The sequence below is a fragment of the Sander lucioperca genome, chromosome 8 (assembly GCF_008315115.2).
Source record: "Sander lucioperca isolate FBNREF2018 chromosome 8, SLUC_FBN_1.2, whole genome shotgun sequence".
NCBI classification, from domain to species: domain Eukaryota; kingdom Metazoa; phylum Chordata; class Actinopteri; order Perciformes; family Percidae; genus Sander; species Sander lucioperca.
The window spans coordinates 40700615-40727462 of NC_050180.1; the positions used below are offsets into that span (position 1 = coordinate 40700615).

The following is a 26848-nucleotide window of genomic DNA, read 5'->3' on the forward strand; positions in this document are numbered from 1 at the left end:
ACTCTCTCACATACACTACTATACTCTCTCTCACATACACTACTATACTCTCTCACATACACTACTATGCTCTCTCATATACACGACTATACCCTCTCATACATACATGTAAAAGGATTATAATAGTGTGTGTGTATGAGTTTAGTGGTGTATATGCAAGATTATGATAGTGTGTGTGAGACAGAAGTATGAATTAATTCCTATACGGCCTCTCATACCGGACCACACCAGTGCGTATCAAGGTCAGGTATTGATGAATGAAAAAAACTATTTGTGGTTGTACTAGACTTCTAGTAATGTTACTGTTTTATTGATTAACATATTATACAATATTATAATACATTTCATAATGGATAATGAATTAAATGTAACATATATAACTTTTGATGGGCATGTGGAACTGCACAAATGCAGATATCTTTATTTAGTGATCATGTTTACAGCATATATTCTAATAATTTGATGTAATTCCACTATTGTGGGCATCATAGTGATTAACAAATCCCTCCATGAGCCTATGTACATTTTCATTGCAGCTTTTTTAATCAACTCTGTTCTTTTCAGCACTGTTATCTATCCAAAGCTTTTGATTGACTTTTTATCTGAAAAACAGATCATATCTTATTCAGCCTGTCTCTTTCAGTGGTTTATATATTACACTCTAGCCTCTTCAGAATTCTTCGTGTTGTCAATCATGGCCTATGACAGATATGTGTCTATATGTAAACCTCTGAAATATCCAACTATCAAGAGAAGAACAACTGTTAATATGTTCCTGATTTTAGCTTGGATTCTACCTGCTTGTCAGGTTTCAGTGGCAATATTACTGAGTGCTATCAGACAATTGTATAACTTTGTTTGGAAAGGAATAATTTGCAACAGCACAGTTCAGAAACTTCACTGTTTGAGTTCACCAGTGCTGAATATGTATGGCCTGATTGATTTTGTAAGCATTTTACCTTGCTCTTTCAATTCAATTCAATTCAATTTTATTTATAGTATCAACTCATAACAAGAGTTATCTCAAAACACTTTACAGATAGAGTAGGTCTAGACCACAATCTATAATTTACAAAGACCCAACAATTCCAGTGATTCACTTCACAATTGGGTTTAGGAAAAGAAGAAAGCCTAGGTTGGGTTTTAGAAATGTGACACGCGGGCACTGCAGAGCATAGCAGGGTGTAGGAGGGCATAGCAGGGCGCGGAGCAGGACCACGGTGACAGCTGCAGCCATGATTTAGGTGCCACCTTAATCCAAGGAAAACTGCTGTGCGAAAAAACATAAGGACTCCGGGGAATAAGCTCCCCAGAGCTAAGTTAGTAACAAGCATTTCTGGGACATGGATGCAGATAGATGATACTTCATACTTTTAACATACACCAGGATATTTATAATAACCTATCGAAGTCATAGAGAAGTCAGGAAAAAAGCTGCACAGACCTTTTTACCACACCTGTTGGTTCTGATGAACATTTTCTTGTTTGAGTGTATATGATGTACTTCTACCTCGACTGGAAACTGATTTCCCCAAAACTGTACATTTAATAATGTCTTTACAAGTTATTTTGTACTATCCCCTCTTCGATCCAATCATAAAGGGACTGAAAATGAAAGAAATTCATAAACACCTGAAGAGGTTCTTCTGCAAAAGGGTCTAATGTATTGAGTACCAGGTCAGTGTCTTGTGTCATAATAATGCTTGATGTGATATTTTGATCCTTGAAGGTATTTAATGTGAGGATTTCTTTATGTAACACCTGAAGGGATTGTTCGGCAAAAATCTTTTACAGACTCTATTAACACAACAGAACATTTTTATCCTGTTTTCACAGATTTTACCAATTTGTTTTTGATGAACTGCCAAAAAATAGAACCCTGTTGCCACTAATGTCTTTTCGGCATTATTTTTTTGGGGGGGGGGGTTTGTTAAAGTTTATAATGGTTTATAAAGTGAACATGTCAATATTTTAACAACAGCTTATAAAGTTATTTAGTGCCCTGAGGGCAAAGTGGATTCAATTTGCATTGAAAAAAAAAAATAAAAAATAAGCAACACACACCATATCACCATATCCTCTAGGATTTTTTTCAGCTGCAGGAGTAACTGTTAACATTAGTTGATTAATGGGGGTGCATAAGTAGCTACCCTGCCGGCCAGAAACAGCAATTAAAATATTGTAGGTGTCATGGGTCCCGATTGTGGTCCCATATTAACCGATTATGCAGGAACAGCAGGGAAAGTTGTCAACAGCATTTGAACTAGGCCTGGCAGACTCGATTCCTTTTAAGGATTCGGGTTATTCTGAGTCACTCACTAAACTGATCCCGGTTGTGCGAGTCACTTGAGTCATTATTGTATGCTACATCCAAGGCAAGCTTTTGATTTGGATAAAATGCCATGTTTTCATTTAGAATCTTTTAATTTCATTTGGAAAACGTTATATCCATAAATGTAAATGGTCTGAAAGAAAACCGAATATTCATTTAAAATTCACATGAAATTATATTTTGAAACTTTAATAGGACTGACAAATAAGAAAGCCATCCGGACTCTGAACATTCACAATGACTTACAACCTCTTTAATGTAAATTCCATGCGCCCCTTTTTCATGTATGCATGTATGCATTTAATGTTTTCAATGTGTATGTATCTGTACTTGAATAATAAAGTTTTTTGAAGACAAAAAAAAACGAGTTGTCGGCGAGGTGAGCTTACAGACTGTCTGCTCGCCCTAATTGCATTTTAATATACTACATTTCTACACCAAACCTACAGTAGGCCTAGATAGGCTACGTGCAGAACATTGTATGTTATTTCAGAAGTGAAAGAATGGCTTTTCTTGTTGATTTGCTTTACTCTGAGCTCGAGGATAGACCTCACTCGCTCGCTATGCTCGCTCGTCTGAATCAGATTCACTCATAACAACGTAGCCGGCTGATTCGGCTGAGTCGCAGGATTGACTGACTCCCGCGAGAACTCATGAGTCATCAACAAGTCATGAGTCATCGAGGACTCGTGAGTTGTCGGCAACTCATGAGTTGTCTGCGAGCCGAGCCGAAGCTTAAGCTGATACGCAGGCACAACATACTGGTATGGCTAACAATCCGGCAGGGAATGGATGTCAGGTCATAGTTTATATGGCGAAGAGGTGATGATCAGGACTGGGTGTGCAGATAGCTGATGTGCTGCAGGTGTGGGTAGTTGAGGGATCTCCCGCCTTGCTTCGTCGCCAGGCAACCAGACAGGGTGCGTTCAGGAAATTCAGGCAAAAACAGACTCCAGGGCAGAATTCAGGAAACTCAGGCAGAAAACAGACTCAAGAGGCGGGGTTCATGACATGTGGATTATTTGCAATATAACAAATTGGCGACGAGGATGGCGACTGCCGGTGTGCCTCTCCCTGCGTTGTTCCTACCATTCCATTCACTGGATGTTGGGTGTGTGTTCGAGAATGGCCTGCTTGCTATTCACGCGGAGGGGGATGACTGGCCCAACACGAGGAAACGTGCAATTCTCCTATACTGCCTGGGCACCGAAGGGCAACGTATATTTTATACCCTCAGGTAAGGTACAACTTATGATTCAGCAGTAGCTGCATTGCGTGCACATTTCAACCCAGTAATAAATGTGGTGGAATGACAGTAGTATATAGTACACAGGTATGCGCGTGCACGTGAAAACCCGGCAGGTATGCGCGTGCACGTGTGTTTCTAGCGTTTTGATTGGTCGAACCTCCGTGCACGTCTCGCGTGCGCGTTGACGTAATGACGTCATCGCGTCCTTACGTTCGCGGAGCGTGTGTGCCTCTAGCGGCCGATTCTGGGTATTGCATCTCGCGGACGTAATAACGTCATCGCATCATTACGTTCGCGGAGCGTGTGTGCCTCTAGCGGCCGATTCTGGGTATTGCATCTCGCGGACGTAATAACGTCATCGCATCATTACGTTCGCGGAGCGTGTGTGCCTCTAGCGGCCGATTCTGGGTATTGCATCTCGCGGACGTAATAACGTCATCGCATCATTACGTTCGCGGAGCGTGTGTCTCTAGCGGTCGATTCTGGGTATTGCATCTTGTGGGCGTAATAACGTCATCGCGCCCTTACGTTCGCGGAGCGTGTGTGTCTCTAGCGTCCGATTCTGGGTATTGCATCTTGTGGGGCGTAATAACGTCATCGCATCATTACGTTCGCGGAGCGTGTGTCTCTAGCGGTCGATTCTGGGTAGCGCATCCTTACGTTACCGGCTCGGCCGTGTCTCTAGTGGCCGATGCAGGGAGCACATCTCGCGGTCGTAATGACGTTGCTTCAGTCTTAAGTTCGCGCTGTGGGGTGTGTCTCTAGGTGCCGTTTCTGTGGGCAAGTCTCGAGAGTCTCGCGGTCAGACCTTGACCCATTTCTTAGCGATTGAGACTGGGCACACAGCTCGTGGTCTGCTAGCTAGCTTGTTACCACGTTTTTTCCCTAACAAAGGCCTCTGGAGATTTTGCTTTTTAATTCTTTGTTTGAAAGAAAAAGAGACGGCATTTTTCCAGCAACATCTACAAGGGTAAGTAAATTTTAAACGCTATCTTCTGTTAAGTAAATGTTAAAAGCTGTCTTCTGTTTAAGCATATTGTAAGGTATTTAATGCATTTCTAAGATATTTAATGCATTCAGTCATTTATGAATTAAAAAGCCTGTTGGAGGGTTTGTCCCTTATGGCGCTGGTAAAAATGTGTTAAAAAATAAAAAACGTTTGTTAGATCATGTAAAAAAGGGTTTTTTTTGCTATTGGTGACTTGTAAAAACGCCCTACAGGGGTGTGTCTTGCAGGGGTTAAAACATCGTGTTTCAAGGCGCCAGGCTCACTTTTTTAACAAAGCATTTTAGCTAGTCTACTAGCTAGCTTTGCTACCACGTTTTTCCGTGTTCCATGGTACCTGGCTAGCTTTTTAACAAGCATTTTAGCTAGTCTACTGGCTAACTTTTTACCTCGTTTTTTCACAGCCTTCCTCAACAAAGCCCTTTGGAGTTTTTTGCTTTTTAATTCTTTGTTTGAAAGAAAGAAAGAGAGAGACTTCGTTTTTTTTTTGCAGCAACATCTACAAGGGTAAGTAAATTTTAAACGCTATCTTCTGTTAAGTAAATGTTAAAAGCTATCTTCTGTTTAAGCATATTGTAAGGTATTTAATGCATTTCTAAGATATTTAATGCATTCAGTCATTTATGAATTAAAAAGCCTGTTGGAGGGTTTGTCCCTTATGGCGCTGGTAAAAATGTGTTAAAAAATAAAAAACGTTTGTTAGATCATGTAAAAAAGGGTTGTTTTTTTTTGCTATTGGTGACTTGTAAAAACGCCCTACAGGGGTGTGTCTTGTAGGGGTTAAAACATCGTGTTTCAAGGTGCTCGGCTCACTTTTTTAACAAAGCATTTTAGCTAGTCTACTAGCTAGCTTTGCTACCACGTTTTTCCGTGTTCCACGGTACCTGGCTAGCTTTTTAACAAGCATTTTAGCTAGTCTACTGGCTAACTTTTTACCTCGTTTTTCACAGCCTTCCTCAACAAAGCCCTTTGGAGTTTTTTGCTTCTTAATTATTTTTGTTTGAAAGAAAGAAAGAGAGAGACTTCGTTTTTTTGCAGCTATGCATACATGTGGTAAGTACCTTTTAAAAAGCATATCTTCTGTTTAAGCATATTGTAAGATATTTAAAGCATTCAGCCATTCATGAATTAAAACGATTTTGGGACATATATTTTATCTAGCTTGCGTCATTAGGTACTGTGTCTAGACAATCCCCCGGGGAACAAAGGATCCGGTCGAAGGATCGCAATCTTAAGCATAAGAAGAGAGCTGTTGAGGTGAGTTGAAAAGAAAAGCAGTAAAATAGTATGTTGTATTTTTAAAAAGGCTTTTCTGATAATGTAATGTAATGTTTAGGTTGAAAAGACAACCCCAGAAGGCTTCCCGCCCAAAAGGCCACGCCATACCTTTGTTCAACCCTCGTCTACCCTGAACGCTGTATCTAATGGTTCTGCCGCTGACGCCGAGGTAAGAAAACCCCTTGTATCCAACCGACTATATTTACTATTTTAAAATATTTTGATATAATGTATACATTGTTAAAACGGATTGTCCTTTTGTTTCAGCAACTAAAAGCGGTCTCAGACCTAGTGGCTTTGCATTTGGCATCTGAGGAGGGGGATTTCACGCAGTTTCCACCGTGGATCCTAAACGAATGTCTACGTAAGCCTAAGAAGAGATCTAAGAAGAGAGCTGTTGAGGTGAGTTGAAAAGAAAAGCTGTAAAATAGTGTGTTGTATTTTTTTTTTTTTTTTAAAAAAAGGCTTTTCTGATAATGTAATGTAATGTTTAGGTTGAAAAGACAAACCCAGAAGGCTTACCGCCCAAAAGGCCACGTCATACCTTTGTTCAACCCTCGCCTTCCCTGAACGCTGTATCTAATGGTTCTGTCGCTGACACCGATGTAAGAAAACCCTTGTATTCAACCGACTATATTTACTATTTTAAAATATTTTGATATAATGTATACATTGTTAAAACGGATTGTCCTTTTGTTTCAGCAACTAAAAGCGGTCTCAGACCTAGTGACTTTGCATTTGGCATCTGAGGAGGTGGATTTCACACCTAGAGCCCCAGAGTCATATACCCCCCGGAGTGCCTCTATTGAGAGTGAACAAAGGGCTACGCCATTACAAAGGACAACGTTTGAGGTTTGTGTGTGTGTGTGTGTGTTTGGTTTTGAGGTTTGTGTGTGTGTGTGTTTGGTTTTGATGTGTGTGTGTGTGTGTGTGTGTGTGTGTGTGTGTGTGTGTGTGTGTGTGTGTGTGCCTTTATTTAACCAAAAATGTTTGTTATTCCCCCTAGACAAAACCTGCCGTAGAACCCCAAGAAGGACCTGAAGCCACTGTCCTGTCAGAGACAGCTCTTGCATCCCATCAATCCCATCAGGAAGCTGTAGGAGAACGCTCTGAAGCCCCTGTCCTAGCCGAGACATCACTTACATCACACCAGCCCAATCAGGAAGCTTTGCTGGAGGTCCCTGAATATAATGTAGGTGCTTTACGTTGTTCTGATGATGATAATGACTATATAGCAGACACAACACCCCTACATACACAATTAGTTTCATTCAAGCCCACAGTAACTGTGTCAGATAACAACCGTAGCATTGGTGACACATCAGTAACTATTCCTGTAAATATACGAGACGATCCATTCGCTGGTAATCAAACCGATCATGGTTATATTACTAGCACTCTTTTGGAACCCCGTGTTCCCCTAGGGGTTTCTGAGCATACCACGTTGTTTCAGGGTGAAGAACTTTTTGAGTATTGTGCCAACACAACATTCCGCCAAACTGCGTCAGAAATCCGTTCTAAACAAATAGAATCCAAACTAAACGAATTACAAAAAAGTAACGATAATCTTGTGAATAAAGTAGCTGCCCTACAAGCCTCTAATACACTATTGGTTGACATGGTCACAGATTTTGGAACAAAGCTATCTGAACAGACTGACTCTCTCAATACACTGATTGCCCCTCTGTTATCAGGCCTTAAAAAGACAATAAAAAAGAAAATGAAAAAGACCAAGGGAAAAAAGCATTAAATCAGTCTATAGTTTGCGCTATATAAAAATAAAATAAATTTAAAAAAAAAAAAAAGCGGCACCTTATTTGCAAAATGGCTCCACCGTCCAAAAAAAAAAAGAAATCTGATCCGATAGGTGAGTGTGACGTTAGTAGTAGTAGTAGTAGTAGTGGCAGTAGTGATGACGAGCTAGACTGGCCTTGTGAGGACGATTACACAAGAGCAGCACACAATCATCAGGATGCTTTACGATTGCGTGAGAAACAGACAAAAATATTCGAAGCGTGGGTTCGCTCTATTTCTAGTGATAGTGATAGCGATAGCGACAGCGATAGTGAGAGCGACACCAGTACAATAACACACGCAGTTGCATCCAGACAGCAGGGAAAAGGTCTCGTGGTGTACAGACGCCGAGCATTAAAAAGAACCCCCTCAGGATGTGGGCGTAACCAAACTGTGAACAAAAAGAATAAAAACACAAGCAAAAAACGAAGGGTCGTCAAAAAGAAGACAGCTGTCCGAAGACGCAGAGCCCCGAATCGTCGCTCTTTGTTCCTGACAAAAGACATATTTTAGATTAATTTTAAGGAATTAATCATGGCATACATTCATAATCAGTCCGAAGAGTGTGTGAAAACAGAACTCGACTTGTTCACGGTACCTTTCACGCAAACATCTATCGAAAAATCAACATTTGTAGAAATACCTCCGATGTCAGCTCTAACAGACCAAGGGCCTATTGAATTTTTTATTTCGGCTAGTGGAGAGGATTATCTAGACCTTAACGATTCGTACTTGTACAGTCGTGTAAGGATTACAAACCCTGATGGCACATTGTTGGCTAATGCAGATGATGTAGGTTTTATAAACTATCCTGGATGCAGTCTTTTTTCGCAAGTAGATATAATGTTGGGTGATAGACTGATCACTCAGTCTTCAAATACGTACCCCTATCGGGGAATTATAGAATGCTTGCTTAACTATGGAAAGGACACATTGGACACACAATTTAGCACAGGGCTATTTTGTAAGGACACAGCTGGTAAAATGGATGAGACTTCTATCAATGGCGATAATTTGGGGTTAGAGCAAAGGGGCGCCTACACATCTGAAAGCCGTATTGTGGAATTAATATCGCCCGTACATGCTGATTTGTTTTTTCAGGAAAAACTTTTGCTAAATGGCGTAGACATGTCTCTGAAATTTATCCGTTCAAAAGACGACTTTGTATTAATGACCCCTGGAAATGTTCAATTCAAAGTGAAAATAATGTCTGCTAGTCTATTTGTCAAGAAAATATCAGTGGCTCCGACTGTTAGACTAGCTCATAGTCGAGCCCTGCAGCATGCTAATGCAAAGTATGCTATTGACCGTGTAGCCATAAAAACATTCTCCATACCTACAGGCACACGTGTTTGCAACCAAGAAAACCTATTCATAGGACAGATACCTAAATTCGTAGTCATAGCTTTTGTAGATAATGAAGCATATACAGGATCATATGCCCATAATCCTTTTAATTTTGGAAACTATAATACAGAGTTCATCAGTCTTTATGCAGATGGACAGCCTCACCCATCCCGCCCTTTTCAGCCTCTTTTTCAAAGAGGCCAGTATGTGCGTGAATATTATCAGATGGTGGAATCAACAGGGCGCCATTTAAAAGACCGCTCGTTGGCCATAACACGATCCGATTTCGGAGCTGGATATACACTCTTTTGTTTCAATTTGGAACCTGATGGCGGTGGGTCAGGAAATGTTTCACTGATTAAGAACGGTAACGTTCGGTTGGAAGTACGCTTCAGAAACCCACTTCCACGGACGGTGACCCTTATCTGCTATTCTGTTTTTGATTCTGTAATCGAAATATCTAACCGAAGGCAAGTTCTATTGGACCACTACTAAAGATGAATACAATAGAACTCACTAGTGTGCTTAGAAAAAGAACGACTAGAGACACAAATTTCTTAGGAGTATTGCCTTGTGATCACCTCCCAAAAAATGTTGTTTGTAAATTACCTGCCATGTTAGTTGTAAACACACAACCCAGTAACATGCCTGGTGAACACTGGCTGGGTATTTACATTACCAAGAACAAGCATGGTTTGTTCTTTGATAGCTTTGGCCATCCTCCTAGCTTTTTTCCTCAAGAAATCACCCATTTCCTCTTAAAAAACTGTGTGAAGATGTACCATTCAGCAATCCAAGTGCAAAATAATTATTCTACAACCTGTGGTCAACACTGCATTTTCTTTTTATGTCATATTCAGAAAGAAATTCCTTATACAAAAGTATTGAGCATGTATGGTCCTAATCTTGTATGCAACGACACTATGGTTAGTCATTTTGTTAGCAGAATACATCCTAATGTGTGTCACGATCAGAAATTTAAATGTGTACAATGTTCATGCGCTACCTATAGGTAAAAAAGTATTGTGTAATGATGTTTTTTTTTCAATAAAGAATGCGGAATATATTAATCTTACAATGTCTTATTTGTTTTTATTTTTTAGAGAATACAGAAAAAATGCATTCACATAAAATTAAAACATACATTTAATGCTACAGGTTACATACACATCCTTGAATAAAGAAAATACCCTCAATAGAAAAAATAATAAAAAAATATGTTAAATGTAAACACATTCATTTAATGCTACAGGTTACATACACATACTTGAATAAAGAAAATACCCCTCAATAGAAAAATAATAATAAAAAAAATATGTTAAAAAATGTAAACACATTCATTTAATGCTACAGGTTACATTCAGTACCATCTTTTCACATCCTTGAATAAAGAAAATACCCCACAATAGAAAAATAATAACAAAATATGTTAAAAAATGTAAACACTTTCATTTAATGCTACAGGTTACATTCGGCACCATCTTTTCACATCCTTGAATAAAGAAAATACCCCACAATAGAAAAAATAATAACAAAATATGTTAAAAAATGTAAACACTTTCATTTAATGCTACAGGTTACATTCAGCACTGTCTTTTCACATCCTTGAATAAAGAAAATACCCCGCAATAGAAAAAATAATAACAAAATATGTTAAAAAAGGAAAATATAAAATGAGTGTAATAATAATAGAAAATAGAAAAAATATAAAAATAGATTAAAAACTAGCCCAACGAGTCGTAGTAATGGGTGATGTAATACTAAAGGGTCTAGGAGTACTAGTTGGTTGTAAAGCTGAAGGTGTGCTATGCGTAAATGTAGGGGCAAGCCTTATTGCTCTAGGAGTGTGAGGGGTTCGTAAATCAGTCCGTGGTGATTGTGTATTAGTTTCAGCCTGTGCCCCTGTTTTAAATGCCTCAATAGAACGACGTACCATTGTGTTTGGGATTACGGATAGCGGTACATTTAAGTTAGCTAGCGTTTTTAAAAATAGGGTCCACCCTTTTGGTCTTGAACGTTCTGAAACATTATTATGGGTTGTGACACTTTTCAGTAGGTCATAAAGATGGGTGCCCAACACACTCTTATTTTCAACTACTATTTCCCCTTGACTGGTCCATGATATCTGGTCATTGTGACGGGCTAATGAAGCCATTATGTATTCCGCATTTCTTTTGTTTCTTGTAGGCATATGTTTCAACACTTCTGTCTTTAACATATCTTCTTCTTGATCTTTTGAATCAACTTTTGAATCATCCGTTGAATCAACTTGGGGCATTGATAATGTAATCACACTTTTCTCACGTTCGCCCTGTTTCACCATGGCTAGGTATCTCTGCAGAATACTTGAATATTTTTTAGCTTTTTCATATACATCTATGTCAGGCTGTTTCAATATATCACTCATAGCTCGATCCAGTTCACTTTGTACAGACTGTCGCAGCGATACATTTGAGGAGTCGGATGTTTGAGTCTGCTGTAATGCCTCTAACTGATTTTGAGGAACCAGAAACATTTTCTGAGTGTGCTCCATTTCAATTCCTGTTGATAAGACTTGCTATGAATGGGATTGCAGCCCCCAGTAGAGGCAGTAGGAACCCTCCTGTTTGATTGATTGTCTTTTTTTTTTTTAAATGTTTGATTTTTTTACCAGCTATCAGTCTAATAACCTTCTTCTTCTTCTTTAACAGATTGTACTGAATATTAGACAGTGGTATGTTACCTCTTAACACGTTCAAAGCAATTTCACACAGAGCATTAATAAAGTCTGGACTAGCGTTGCTCACAATGACACCTCTGGCTCTGGGCGATGCCTTATGTAGCATGTCTAACATTGTAAAATTTCGTTCCATTCGTTTTGACATTATTACACCTTTTTCTTTCTTGGAATGTATACAACCTGCTGCGGTGATATCAGAGCGGTTCTGAGTCTTAAAATATCGGGGGTTGTGGATTTATAATCTATCAACAGATAGCCGAATGCTGAACTAGTGGCATCGTTAAAAGCTTCTAAAAAGTATTTAGTATTTCCGGGAAACATTTGTCGTGCCAGTAAGCTTATCTGATGCTGATCTCTAGCATTTTTGAAAAGAATCATATAATTTGTGTTCAAACTGATTGTACGACTCGCTTTACCTTGAATAAAAAGATTCTGTACCAAGTATACACAGCTAATATTTCTGTGATGGACATACTGCGTGAAAATTTTTTGAACTTCCAAATTATCACAGGCTTGATTCATTAAATCATCTATAATGAGCAAATTATTCTTAGTGGGGGGCAGTAATGTTTCGTCGCAAAACGATTCTGGGAGTCCTTCCACAAAATTTATATTGACTGTTTTAAGCATTTTATCATATACGGACTGCCAGCATGAATAGATGTAAACAATGTTATCTATTTTTTGTGAAATAACAGAGGCTCTGTTTTCAATAATGTCTTTGACAAAATACGTTTTTCCACAATTAGAAGGCCCGCTAATAACGACGCTGAAAGGGTGTTGCAGTCTACCATCAAATCCTGCAACATGCCTATTGTTATCACTAGTAGCCATAAGGGACAGTTGTATAGTCGGGGAGAACACGGCGTTTGTTATAAACAACTTGTACTTTCCGTGTCAGTGTGTCGTTTTTGAGATGAAACCGTTTGTTGTTGCGTTTTATTGTGAATGCATTTGTGGTCAGCTGATTACGAGGTTGCTGATTGGTCACAAAGGATTGAACAAGACCGATTAAAGAATCATGTGTAACCACTTTGGCGTTTGCGGCATTAAGGGTCACACCTTTGCATTTAACCTGTGTACGGCCTTGCAAAGTCCTATAAGCATAGCATTTAGGACCCCCCGACACAAACTCTGTTATATAGTCCTCTGTAGGAACCCCACAGAGTTGTTCGCTGTTAAGCTCGTCAGTGAGATCCCCGAGGTAAGGACCTAGAGGAGGGATCCACTCACCGTCTCTGCTTGTGAAGACAATGCTGTCAGTGTCACAGTATAAAATACGCTCCTGCAGCTTATCCAACAAATCATATAGCTCCATGCGTGCATAGGCGGTGGTCATAGCTCCTATGAAAACATTCACATCATTTACTCTGGATACTTGACCATCTGTGTATCGCCACTGTACGATCGCTACATCGGGTGAGATAAATGAGAACTGCCGAACATCAAAAGTGTCACTGAACATGAGCTGTGTGAAGCGGGCGGGTTCTGTTATGAGTTCAGCCGTCGTCATGTTGGAACGCATGGCAAATTAACCCCAGAGGCTGTTCAAAAGCAGCTTATTCGTGTTTCTGACTGCCTTGTTGACACATATCTTGGCAGGATCAAGATGTATGCCCTCGTGTACATAATAGTCATCTATGTACTTTTTTTTTTCGTCTTCCGTTTTGATATGACCTGGATAACCCGAAGCCTCCTGCTTGCGTTTAAGAAATGTCTTCACATAGCCTTTAAAAAGCTGGTCCGTTTTTTCTGGAAAATGCCAAATCTCAACAATGGAAACAATCCTGTACCCTTTCTGTACGGCTTTTTGTAATTCAAACGACACCCACACACCCGACAACTGTCGCTCTTGGTCACTATGCACACAATGTGTTGTCTGATTCATCTGAACGGCACACACGGCACATAAAGGAAACATCAGTTTACCGTTACAGTGATAGGGGAGCACTGGGTGGTACAGCCCTCTGGGCGGCACAACCGTACATTTCACAATACCAAAATATGTGTTTATGTCGTCAAAATCCTTGTGTATTATTTGGGGGTGCCCTATTGGATAATCTCGTTTGGCCTGAACAGTTGGGTACAGACTTGTAAAATCATAGTATCTGATTTTTTCATCATTTTCTACCTTGTGGTACAGCTTCATAGCATTTGTTCGGCCTCCAAAGAGGGCTTCTCGGGGGTTGAGACGCGAAGGCTTTTCATATGTTAACACAAACTCCTTAACGTCTGGGTTATTGGCCACAGCCTTTCGCCAATCACATTCCCACATCACAACAACCGTTAGCCCATACACATTTTTTAGAGCAGTCACTCTGTTATGGAACTCTATGCGCAGTTCGCCCTGTGTTTTTTTTTTTTTGGTGAGAGGGTTGATTTCTGCTTGAGCATAGCACTTATCACAGCCGTGAAAGAAGCATCCGTTAAATTCATAACAGGTGTTTGTGGCTTCACAATAGCCATCTACAAAGAATGGTCCAAATGACTTTTCACCTCTGTTCAGAGCGTGCTGTATGTCAAGGGCTCCTCTGCGTGCAACATATTCTAACCACTGTATTGAAATGTCAGAACACGTTTTGTTTTGCCTAATGTAAGCACCCTCGTATGTCAGAGCAACAGCATCTTTGGGAATGAACAGGGTCTTAAATACTCCCATACAGGAGGAGGCCAATGTCGCGTATGCAAACGGATCTAGGCCAGTGCACTCATGGAAGGCCTCTCTGTATATTTTGCATGCTTTAAGCAAAACCGTCACATCATTAACACAATAGGTGCTCAGCTCTTTTCGAAAGTCAAACGGGGTGTCGCTGACCGTAACATACCAATCCATGAACGTTTTCTTAGACTCGTCAGTCATAGCGTCATAACCATATAGAGATGGTGGAGGATGTGGACCTATATAATTCTCATTCTCTCGTGTGTTGAACGCATGGGGGAAAAACCCCTTGAGCAGATCTGAGAACCCCATGGCAGCAGGTGTTTTAGATAGAGCCATAGGAATAAAACTGAATGAGTCTATCCATCGCTGATCATAAGTAGAATCGTTCATCAGTAGCACCCTAGAACCACGCATAGTAATAGTTGGACAGTGTTTCTGGCTCACCAGATACTCTAAAACTATGTAACTGTCAAAACCTGAGGCATTGTGGGCTATAAAAGTATAACCTTTGTATTTTGGCTGTCTGTAGTTCTGAATGAATAATGCTACGCAGTTTGACGTTTCGTAGCAGTTTTTCCTGCCTTCCATATCCATAACGCATACAAAATTAGCTTCATGCCTCCCGTCATGATATCGTGTCTCGAAATCGTAAAAGAGATACTTATCATTAATTTCTTTGCGTTTGAGGGGTTGGATAAAGCACTCATGAGTTGTGGCGCCTAAAGGCACTCTACAATGCAGACATTTTGGGGTTCTACAGACGTGTGGTTTTTTAGCCGTCCGGTATGTCATGTGGCAGTCCTCACAATATTTGATTCGGTCGCAGGGTATGAGACGGTGTTTCATATCAGGTTTTTTATGGTTTTCGAAGCACTGTTGAGATTTGCATATGCGCTTACAGTCTGGGCATTTAATAGTTTGACTGGGTATACAAGCGGAGTAACATACATTACAAAGCAAACTGCACCTGTGCTCCAGGGCATGCTCGTAGGTCTTGTAACAATCATCGCAGACGTATGAAGCACCGAAAAAAGACGTTTTATTTACAATGAGATAATAATGCTCATCATGCAAATACAGCCATGCTGTTTTCACATTTGGTTCGTCGTGCGTTTTGAAAATCTGTGGTTTTTTACAACCGGCGCCATGATGGAATATTACAATTTTCATTTTCAAATGTTTCTGAAATCTGTCAACATCAGAGAACGAAACCTTATGTGTATTTTCAAATCCCAATTCCCCGTGTAGCTGTTTCGCATAATTTATCTTTTCGCTTGGTGACAAGCTGCTGTTGACATAATGGGCCAGACAGAGAGCAAAGCAGAGATTGTCATTTCCTTCGTTATTCTTGGGATTGTATAAAGCATTGCCTTTTACCGACAATATTTCATCGTAACCAACGCTTCCTAGTTTTCGACGGCCCCCAGGTTTCCCACCCGACATATTACGAGCTATTGTCACAATTAATTCTAAAGCGTCATCGGTCAGTGAATTATCGTTACTTTGCATAGCTTGAGAGACTTGTTCCAGAAATGTATCTGTGTTATAGCCATCACTTGAGTTCAACATCGTTTGAATAGGGACGTCTACGGCCGGACCCCTTAACTCAACATTTAAAACACTATCCTGTGTTACATTGTCCAAAGCCCTCTCTATTAAACTTGTTAGGGTACTATACACCCTGTCAGGCACACTACCAATATCTGTCAAATCAATATTTCGAAGGTCGACATGTTGACGAAATTCAGCAGCATTAAAAATGGGCATCTGTCTGGATGCTATTTCAGACGTTACCTTAGAAACACGCCCCTCCCCATGCTGTACACCCCCCTGAGGATTTTCTGAAGGTAACGAAGGGGGTCTGTGAGTACTGGTGGACGGTTGAGGACTGCTTTGAGCATTTGCGCAAGGACGATTTGATGGTCGGACACTCGCAAAACATTCTGAAGGTAGCGACGGGGGTCTGTGAGTACTGGTGGACGGTTGAGGACTGCTTTGAACAGCTGCACAGGGACTATTTGGCGGTCGGACACTCGCAAAACATTCTGAAGGTCTATTGCAGGGATATACATTTGAAGGACCATTATTTGACAACGCTGTTGTGACAAGCCTATCTGGTTGTGTTATTGTACTGGTGTCGCTCTCACTATCGCTGTCGCTATCGCTATCACTATCACTAGAAATAGAGCGAACCCACGCTTCGAATATTTTTGTCTGTTTCTCACGCAATCGTAAAGCATCCTGATGATTGTGTGCTGCTCTTGTGTAATCGTCCTCACAAGGCCAGTCTAGCTCGTCATCACTACTGCCACTACTACTACTACTACTACTAACGTCACACTCACCTATCGGATCAGATTTCTTTTTTTTTTTGGACGGTGGAGCCATTTTGCAAATAAGGTGCCGCTAAATTTATTTTATTTTTATATAGCGCAAACTATAGACTGATTTAATGCTTTTTTCCCTTGGTCTTTTTCATTTTCTTTTTTATTGTCTTTTTAAGGCCTGATAACAGAGGGGCAATCAGTGTATTGAGAGAGTCAGTCTGTTCAGATAGCTTTGTTCCAAAATCTGTGACCATGTCAACCAATAGTGTATTAGAGGCTTGTAGGGCAGCTACTTTATTCACAAGATTATCGTTACTTTTTTGTAATTCGTTTAGTTTGGATTCTATTTGTTTAGAACGGATTTCTGACGCAGTTTGGCGGAATGTTGTGTTGGCACAATACTCAAAAAGTTCTTCACCCTGAAACAACGTGGTATGCTCAGAAACCCCTAGGGGAACACGGGGTTCCAAAAGAGTGCTAGTAATATAACCATGATCGGTTTGATTACCAGCGAATGGATCGTCTCGTATATTTACAGGAATAGTTACTGATGTGTCACCAATGCTACGGTTGTTATCTGACACAGTTACTGTGGGCTTGAATGAAACTAATTGTGTATGTAGGGGTGTTGTGTCTGCTATATAGTCATTATCATCATCAGAACAACGTAAAGCACCTACATTATATTCAGGGACCTCCAGCAAAGCTTCCTGATTGGGCTGGTGTGATGTAAGTGATGTCTCGGCTAGGACAGGGGCTTCAGAGCGTTCTCCTACAGCTTCCTGATGGGATTGATGGGATGCAAGAGCTGTCTCTGACAGGACAGTGGCTTCAGGTCCTTCTTGGGGTTCTACGGCAGGTTTTGTCTAGGGGGAATAACAAACCTCAAACGTTGTCCTTTGTAATGGCGTAGCCCTTTGTTCACTCTCAATAGAGGCACTCCGGGGGGTATATGACTCTGGGGCTCTAGGTGTGAAATCCACCTCCTCAGATGCCAAATGCAAAGTCACTAGGTCTGAGACCGCTTTTAGTTGCTGAAACAAAAGGACAATCCGTTTTAACAATGTATACATTATATCAAAATATTTTAAAATAGTAAATATAGTCGGTTGAATACAAGGGTTTTCTTACATCGGTGTCAGCGACAGAACCATTAGATACAGCGTTCAGGGAAGGCGAGGGTTGAACAAAGGTATGGCGTGGCCTTTTGGGCGGTAAGCCTTCTGGGTTTGTCTTTTCAACCTAAACATTACATTACATTATCAGAAAAGCCTTTTTTTAAAAAAAAAAAAAAATACAACACACTATTTTACAGCTTTTCTTTTCAACTCACCTCAACAGCTCTCTTCTTAGATCTCTTCTTAGGCTTACGTAGACATTCGTTTAGGATCCACGGTGGAAACTGCGTGAAATCCCCCTCCTCAGATGCCAAATGCAAAGCCACTAGGTCTGAGACCGCTTTTAGTTGCTGAAACAAAAGGACAATCCGTTTTAACAATGTATACATTATATCAAAATATTTTAAAATAGTAAATATAGTCGGTTGGATACAAGGGGTTTTCTTACCTCGGCGTCAGCGGCAGAACCATTAGATACAGCGTTCAGGGTAGACGAGGGTTGAACAAAGGTATGGCGTGGCCTTTTGGGCGGGAAGCCTTCTGGGGTTGTCTTTTCAACCTAAACATTACATTACATTATCAGAAAAGCCTTTTTAAAAATACAACATACTATTTTACTGCTTTTCTTTTCAACTCACCTCAACAGCTCTCTTCTTATGCTTAAGATTGCGATCCTTCGACCGGATCCTTTGTTCCCCGGGGGATTGTCTAGACACAGTACCTAATGACGCAAGCTAGATAAAATATATGTCCCAAAATCGTTTTAATTCATGAATGGCTGAATGCTTTAAATATCTTACAATATGCTTAAACAGAAGATATGCTTTTTAAAAGGTACTTACCACATGTATGCATAGCTGCAAAAAAACGAAGTCTCTCTCTTTCTTTCTTTCAAACAAAAATAATTAAGAAGCAAAAAACTCCAAAGGGCTTTGTTGAGGAAGGCTGTGAAAAACGAGGTAAAAAGTTAGCCAGTAGACTAGCTAAAATGCTTGTTAAAAAGCTAGCCAGGTACCGTGGAACACGGAAAAACGTGGTAGCAAAGCTAGCTAGTAGACTAGCTAAAATGCTTTGTTAAAAAAGTGAGCCGAGCGCCTTGAAACACGATGTTTTAACCCCTACAAGACACACCCCTGTAGGGCGTTTTTACAAGTCACCAATAGCAAAAAAAAACAACCCTTTTTTACATGATCTAACAAACGTTTTTTATTTTTTAACACATTTTTACCAGCGCCATAAGGGACAAACCCTCCAACAGGCTTTTTAATTCATAAATGACTGAATGCATTAAATATCTTAGAAATGCATTAAATACCTTACAATATGCTTAAACAGAAGATAGCTTTTAACATTTACTTAACAGAAGATAGCGTTTAAAATTTACTTACCCTTGTAGATGTTGCTGCAAAAAAAAACGAAGTCTCTCTCTTTCTTTCTTTCAAACAAAGAATTAAAAAGCAAAAAACTCCAAAGGGCTTTGTTGAGGAAGGCTGTGAAAAAACGAGGTAAAAAGTTAGCCAGTAGACTAGCTAAAATGCTTGTTAAAAAGCTAGCCAGGTACCATGGAACACGGAAAAACGTGGTAGCAAAGCTAGCTAGTAGACTAGCTAAAATGCTTTGTTAAAAAAGTGAGCCTGGCGCCTTGAAACACGATGTTTTAACCCCTGCAAGACACACCCCTGTAGGGCGTTTTTACAAGTCACCAATAGCAAAAAAAAACCTTTTTTACATGATCTAACAAACGTTTTTTATTTTTTAACACATTTTTACCAGCGCCATAAGGGACAAACCCTCCAACAGGCTTTTTAATTCATAAATGACTGAATGCATTAAATATCTTAGAAATGCATTAAATACCTTACAATATGCTTAAACAGAAGACAGCTTTTAACATTTACTTAACAGAAGATAGCGTTTAAAATTTACTTACCCTTGTAGATGTTGCTGGAAAAATGCCGTCTCTTTTTCTTTCAAACAAAGAATTAAAAAGCAAAATCTCCAGAGGCCTTTGTTAGGGAAAAAACGTGGTAACAAGCTAGCTAGCAGACCACGAGCTGTGTGCCCAGTCTCAATCGCTAAGAAATGGGTCAAGGTCTGACCGCGAGACTCTCGAGACTTGCCCACAGAAACGGCACCTAGAGACACACCCCACAGCGCGAACTTAAGACTGAAGCAACGTCATTACGACCGCGAGATGTGCTCCCTGCATCGGCCACTAGAGACACGGCCGAGCCGGTAACGTAAGGATGCGCTACCCAGAATCGACCGCTAGAGACACACGCTCCGCGAACGTAATGATGCGATGACGTTATTACGCCCCACAAGATGCAATACCCAGAATCGGACGCTAGAGACACACACGCTCCGCGAACGTAAGGGCGCGATGACGTTATTACGCCCACAAGATGCAATACCCAGAATCGACCGCTAGAGACACACGCTCCGCGAACGTAATGATGCGATGACGTTATTACGTCCGCGAGATGCAATACCCAGAATCGGCCGCTAGAGGCACACACGCTCCGCGAACGTAATGATGCGATGACGTTATTACGTCCGCGAGATGCAATACCCAGAATCGGCCGCTAGAGGCACACACGCTCCGCGAACGTAATGATGCGATGACGTTATTACGTCCGCGAGATGCAATACCCAGAATCGGCCGCTAGAGGCACACACGCTCCGCGAACGTAAGGACGCGATGACGTCATTACGTCAACGCGCACGCGAGACGTGCACGGAGGTTCGACCAATCAAAACGCTAGAAACACACGTGCACGCGCATACCTGCCGGGTTTTCACGTGCACGCGCATACCTGTGTACTATATACTACTAATGACACAAGTTCAGACTAAGAGTGCAGAGACCGCATGAGACTGTAGCCGAGTATGTGGACACGCTACAAGAGCTAGCCACAACACGCAGATTTGCTGGAAACACAGATGAAATGATACAGGACCAACTGATTGAGCATGCTAGCTGCGTAAAAATATGTGAGAGACTGTTAGTGCAAATGGATGCAAATTTCATTCTGCATACAGCAGTAAAGTTGGCATGTCAAGTAGAAGCAGCCATCAGGCATGCACAGACTGGCTTCGGAGCCTCATGCTGCAGTGCACGTGGTGAAGGTGAGACCAAAACCAGAACCAGAGCTTACTGCCATCAGAGCACAGATGAAAAAGGGGTGGCCTAAAACAGCAAAGTCTTTACCTGCAGTGCTCAAAACCTACTTTGCTACTAGAGATTAACTCTCAGACCAATATGTGACAATATACAGGGGCCCTCACTGATGGCTAGTGCCTGTGGCCCTGAGAAAACAGCTTGTGGACCTGTCACATGAAACTCACCAGGGTGTTGTACGCACCAAACAGAGGCTGCGAGACTTATACAGGGGGGCCGGCATGGACATGTGGGTGCAGGAGAGCATTAGTGCATGTGTGACCTGCCAGATGAATGATAAAAGTGCTGAGACACATGCTGACCCACTTCAGCCAGTTCCACGGCTCAGCGAACTGGGACTGCCGCTATGCAGTGACACTGATTGACTATTACACAAAGTGGCTGGAGGTTGCCTTTACTTACTCAATCACAACCATGGCTGTCACCACCAACCCCACAGAAGTCATTAGTGATAATGGGACACAAGCGAGTTCGCAGAATTTCTGGCAGTGAGAGACATTACAGACAGGAAAGTCTGCAGCACGGTGGCTCAGTGGTTAGCACTTCTGCCTCACAGAAAGAAGGTTCTGGGTTTGAATCCAGGTCGTTCCGGGCCTTTCTGTGTGGAGTTTGCATGTTCTCCCCGTGTTTGCGTGGGTTTCCTCTGGGTGCTCCGGTTTCTTCCCACCATAAAGACATGCATGCTAAGTAATTAGGACTACAGTTGAGAATTAGCCGACTGGCTAACACTGCCGCATTAATGTGCATTGTCCTAATCAAATAAACTTGCAAACCAAACCAAGTGTCTTTGTATTATCCACAAGCAAACAGAGCCATTGAACGCTGGAACCGCGTTCTTAAAGAGACACTTCTTACTGCCGAGCAGGAGAGAAAACCATGGAAACCATTCATACAGGATTTCCTGCTCACTTACCATGCAACTCCACACAGTACAACAGGGGTGTCACCATATGAACTGATGTTCAACAGGAAAATGCGCACAAAGGTGAACATCTGTCCAGCAAGCAAATCTACCTTGCTGCCAGAGAAGCAGCTGCGCAACCTTGTCACCTCCAAACAAAACGCATCGAAAGCCTACAGAGATGTGAGGAGAGGTGCACAAGGAAAAAGGATCAAAGAGGGAAGCCTAGTAAGTGTACGGAAACCCTTCCATGTCAAGAAAGGACTGTCAAAGTTCCATAGACCTGCCAGGGTGGTACGGAGACCTGATGCAAGTGCATATGTGCTGGAAGATGGACGTACAGGGAACGCTACTCATCTCTCTTTGGTTCCTGACAGACACCATTGAAAGTCCTGTTCCTGTCCCTGAGCCGGGACCTGCACAACTGCTGGATGGTGACGTTCTGAAACCCATCAGGGTCACAAAGAAGCCTGCATGGCTTGACGATTATGTACATTATTTTTTCTCATGGCCTTTGGGGGGAACTATTGAAGAGGGAATAAAATTGTGAAATGAGAAAAAATACATACATCAGGTTGTCTGCTATAACTGTTAAATTGATATTTAGTTTGTTTAGGCTATGTAAGATAAGGAAGACATTTAAGTTTGCATTAGTCTACAGCCGAGGTCTAAGTGATTTAAGAGACAGCATTTTAATCTTTATTTTACCTGGTAAGCTTCCTAAACAAGAGGGGAAATACTGTATGTTGTGTATTGAGTAATAGTTTAACCACTAGATGTCACTGTAGACCACATAACATTGTACTGCATGTTTTGTAAGACATTGTGTGAGGAAGAAGAACAGTAAAGCTCAAAGATGCTAAGGTCAATTCTGCAGTTAATGATTTACCCAACTAAGGCTGTTAGAAACCTCACAGTGCTGGTTTTCTTGTTTGTCACGAGGTATAGTCTATTAATAGTGTTAATAAATAAAACATATCACAGCAAAAAATAATATGGTATCTTTTTTTAATTATTCTTATTCCACAATGAAAAAAAACACATTACACTACTAACCCTTACATACTTTATATTGCCAAATCAGACACTAAAAACAAGTTAAACAGAAAACTCACAATAATATGCACTCATGTTCTAGGCTCTTTGATTTAAACATCTTGGAATTTTATCTGAAGAAATAGAAAATATAGTACTGATAAAAAAAAGTCAACAATGGTAACAACATTTAAATTTACTACAGAAATAAACTTCAGTTTGCATTTTGTCATTACATGTTAAAATAAGGTGTTGTATGTCAGTGAAAAAAATATTTGACATCACATTGTTGACGCTAACAATGCTTGTTATTATGTTTAAGTCTATTAGAAACAAATCCTCAAATTAAATACTTTCCAAGAATCTTTGCATTATTATTATGTTGTAATTAGTAGACACAGGTAAATCTGTGAATAAAAAATTAGTTTAATTTGTCTCGACTGAACAATCTCTTCAGGTGTTTAAAAATGTCTTTCATTTTCAGTCCATATATGATCGGATTAAAAAGAGGATGATACAAAATCATTTGAAAAGACATAATTAAATAAACAGTTTTGGAAAAATCTGTTTCCAGTCGAGCTAGAAGTACATCATATGTAGATAAACAGGAAAAGTTGATCAGAACCAACAGGTGGGGTAAACAGGTCTGTGCAGCTTTTCTCCTGACTTCTCTACTACTTCGATAGGTTATTATAAGTATCCTGGTGTATGTAAAAAGTATAAAGAGAAGAGGGAGAGGTACAGATTCTACAAAAAGAATCAAGCCATATATATTTGCCACTGTTGAAGTCACACACTGAAGTTTTTGAATTCTGCTGTTGCAAATTATTCCTTTCAAGATAAAGTAACAGAGTTTTTCATTAGCAAACAGCAACGGTCCCACTGACATCTGACAAGCAGGCAGAATCCAAGCTAAAATCAGGAAAATATTAACAGTTTTTTTTCTCATGATAGTGTGATATTTCAGAGGTTTACATATAGACACATATCTGTCATAGGCCATGACTGATAACAGGAAGAATTCTGAAATGGCTAGAGTGTAATATATAAACCACTGAAAGAGACAGGCTGAATAAGATATGATCTGTTTTTCAGATAAAAAGTCAATCAAAAGCTTTGGATAGATAGCAGTGCTGTAAAGAAGAGAGTTGATTAACAAAGCTGCAATGAAAATGTACATAGGTTCATGGAGGGATTTGTTAATCACTATGATGCCCACAATAGTGGAATTACTGCAAATTATTAGAATATATGCTGTAAACATGATCACAAAATAAAGATATCTGTATTTCTGCACTTCCACATGCCCATCAAAAGTTATATATGTTACATTTAATTCATTATCCATTGAGATAGTCTAAAATTAAATGTTGATGAATAAAACAGGTAAATTACTAGAAGTCTCATATAACCTGAGATTGTCTTTTCAGTCAACAGTACCTGACCTTGATACACACTGGTGTGGTCCAGGAATCACAGACATTGGATCTGTGATCTGTTTGAGTCTCTGAGAAGTTTTTTATGAGACTGCATCAACCTCCATGGATCTCATTAACCTCTCTAAAGGAATAGCTACTAACATGTAAACAACTTGATCAAACTCTGGAGGCCTGACCTCATCGTTGTTGTTAGACTTTGTTTGCTCTGGTTATGTGAGTGGGACGACAGTGGGTGGTGGCAGCAACACCACTGTAACTCCTGTCACTATAGAGAACAGTAACACATTTCACTCCTACAATATTCATGTATAATTGTTGAATGAACATGGTCACATAGATTACTTGAAACATACCCTGTACACACTGTATGCCTGGGTTTCTGAGCTGTTGCCACCAGGGTCTGAAGAAATGCCCCTTTCCAGTCCTTCCATCAGGGGGCGACTCTGATTGCTGGAGATGGCCAGCTCCTCAGCAGGGGTGAAGTCCTGTGGAGGAGGGTCCCCTCCGGTCTTCTTCGCCTCATTTTTCATCTTGTTGGCCACAAGCAATGTCATTGTTCTATAGGCCCTTTGTATACCAATATCCTACAAAAGGGACTGACTCAGGCAATTCAGCCTTGTACTTGTTGGCCTTAAAATATGTATAAGTATTGCCTACTGCTACTAACTTTTTTAAATGTATTTTTTATTTGCTGCCACGATCTTTTTCCACTGCCAGGGTTGCAACTGAAATAATACAGCAACAAAAGTTTAACGTTATGGAATGCACAAGTGTGATTATGGTCAGATCTTGTGCCTGGGACAGTGATATTGATAAGTTATGTAACTTACGCATTTACAGCGTCTGCTATTTTCTGCCAGCTTTCCCTCCTTGATTTGGCAGCAGCGACTGTGTTGTTTTTTGCCTGGATTATATGTCTGTATTCCTCATATTTCTTGTATAAAATATGCGTCTCTCGTAGTTTTGTCCATGATTACCCCTTTTATATGAACACGCGCGTTTCTAGATTGGAAAAAACTGGGTTGATTGAACTAGTTGATAACCACCGTTGTGTCACAGCTTATGCGGGACCGCGGTTGTTAGGTTAGTGAAGCCGGGTAACTGAATTAAGGCCTTATTCAGGGAAAAGCACATGGCCGTGCTTTGCTTGGAGGGCCCTTATTGTCCTTTTAGGTTCCAACAGCTGGTTTGCTTGTTTGACATGGAGGTTTTAATAAAATTTGCGTTTGTGTGGCAGCTGCTTGCTGCATATCAGGAATAGTCTACAAATACTGCTAATCATATAAATCTGTTACTTGACAGCAGCAACTAAATGTTTTTTTTATTTATTCTTATTCAGTCAGCAGTTCCTTACCTTGATACGCACTGGTGATTTTGCATACATAAACACAAATAAACAAAAATATAAAATAAACAATGAATACAGAAACAAATATATACATTTGAAAAAGCAGAATGGTTTAGTGCAGAATATGCAAAAATAGGGATGTGTAGTGTGTACAATATGCAGGTGTATAGTCCCGGATGTAAGTAAATGCAAAGTGTAGTGTCTAGGGGTGGGCAGGTTAAAAATCAATGACAGTTGAGGTCTGGGGCTTTGTTAATAAGGCTGACTGCAGAGGTGTGAGGTTTTGGTCTTGATGGACTTTTTTGCAGGTTAAACCTTTTCAGCTGCCGCAAAATGGATATCCTCTGTTATGCTTTTTTTGTTAAGGGAGCTGATGTTTAGCTCCCATTGAGGTCCCTGGAGATGATGGAGGCCATGAATCAGAAGGACTCCACAAAGTTGACTGTGGAGTTACCCAGGGCCATGGGGGCAGGTGGGGCTGCATCTATTTGGAAATCCACAAACATCTCCACTGTCTTTAGAGCGTTTATCTCCACGTGTTTCTGACTGCACCAGGTCCACAGATGTTCAATCTTACACCTGTACGCAGACTTACCCCCACCAGAGTTGAGTCCAACGAGGGTGGTGTTGTCTTTGGGAGCTAGACAGACAGCTGCAGCTGTTGGTATACAGGGAGAAGAGCAGAGGGGAAAGGATGCAGCCTTGAGGGGAACCAGTGCTGATGTTCTTTAACTTGTCTCCCCTGGATGGAGAGGGTTGTTGTTGTGGAGGGGGGACTCTGGGGTGGGCATGATGAGAAACAAACAGGACCTGGCCCCTGCTGAGGTGGGTCTGGAGGGCTGGAGCTGATGAATGGAGTCACATGTTGATGTTGTTAGACTTGTTGTTAGACTATGTTTGCACATGTTATGTGACTCTGTCATATTTAGAATGGCACTCTTAGAGCAAAGACCTCTGACAAGGCCAATGAAGCATTTACATGCTCCTCTGATGACCATCTTTCTCTAAGGGTCAAAGGCACTTGCCAGTACCCTTTGTGCAGGTCAAGTTTTGTAATAAATGTGGTAGGACCGATACTGTATCGACAGTATTGGTCCTACCACATTTATTGC

At 40.7% G+C, this 26848-nt stretch overlaps 1 protein-coding gene and 1 pseudogene across 1 annotated transcript; one reads left to right on the plus strand and one right to left on the minus strand.

Annotated features, from left to right (window-relative positions):
* Positions 1 to 349: 349 nt before the first annotated feature.
* Positions 350 to 21378, plus strand: LOC118495623 (annotated as a pseudogene).
* Positions 21379 to 23370: 1992 nt separating this feature from the next.
* LOC116046656 (olfactory receptor 10J4-like) lies at positions 23371 to 24297 on the minus strand. Its single transcript, XM_031295055.1, has one exon. The coding sequence runs from the start codon at positions 24295 to 24297 to the stop codon at positions 23371 to 23373; it is 927 nt and encodes a 308-aa protein (XP_031150915.1).
* Positions 24298 to 26848: the final 2551 nt, after the last annotated feature.

Excerpts from the sequence above, each read along its gene's own strand:
- LOC116046656 (XM_031295055.1), bottom strand. The coding sequence starts at position 24,297 with ATGGATAATGAATTAAATGTAACATATATAACTTTTGATGGGCATGTG.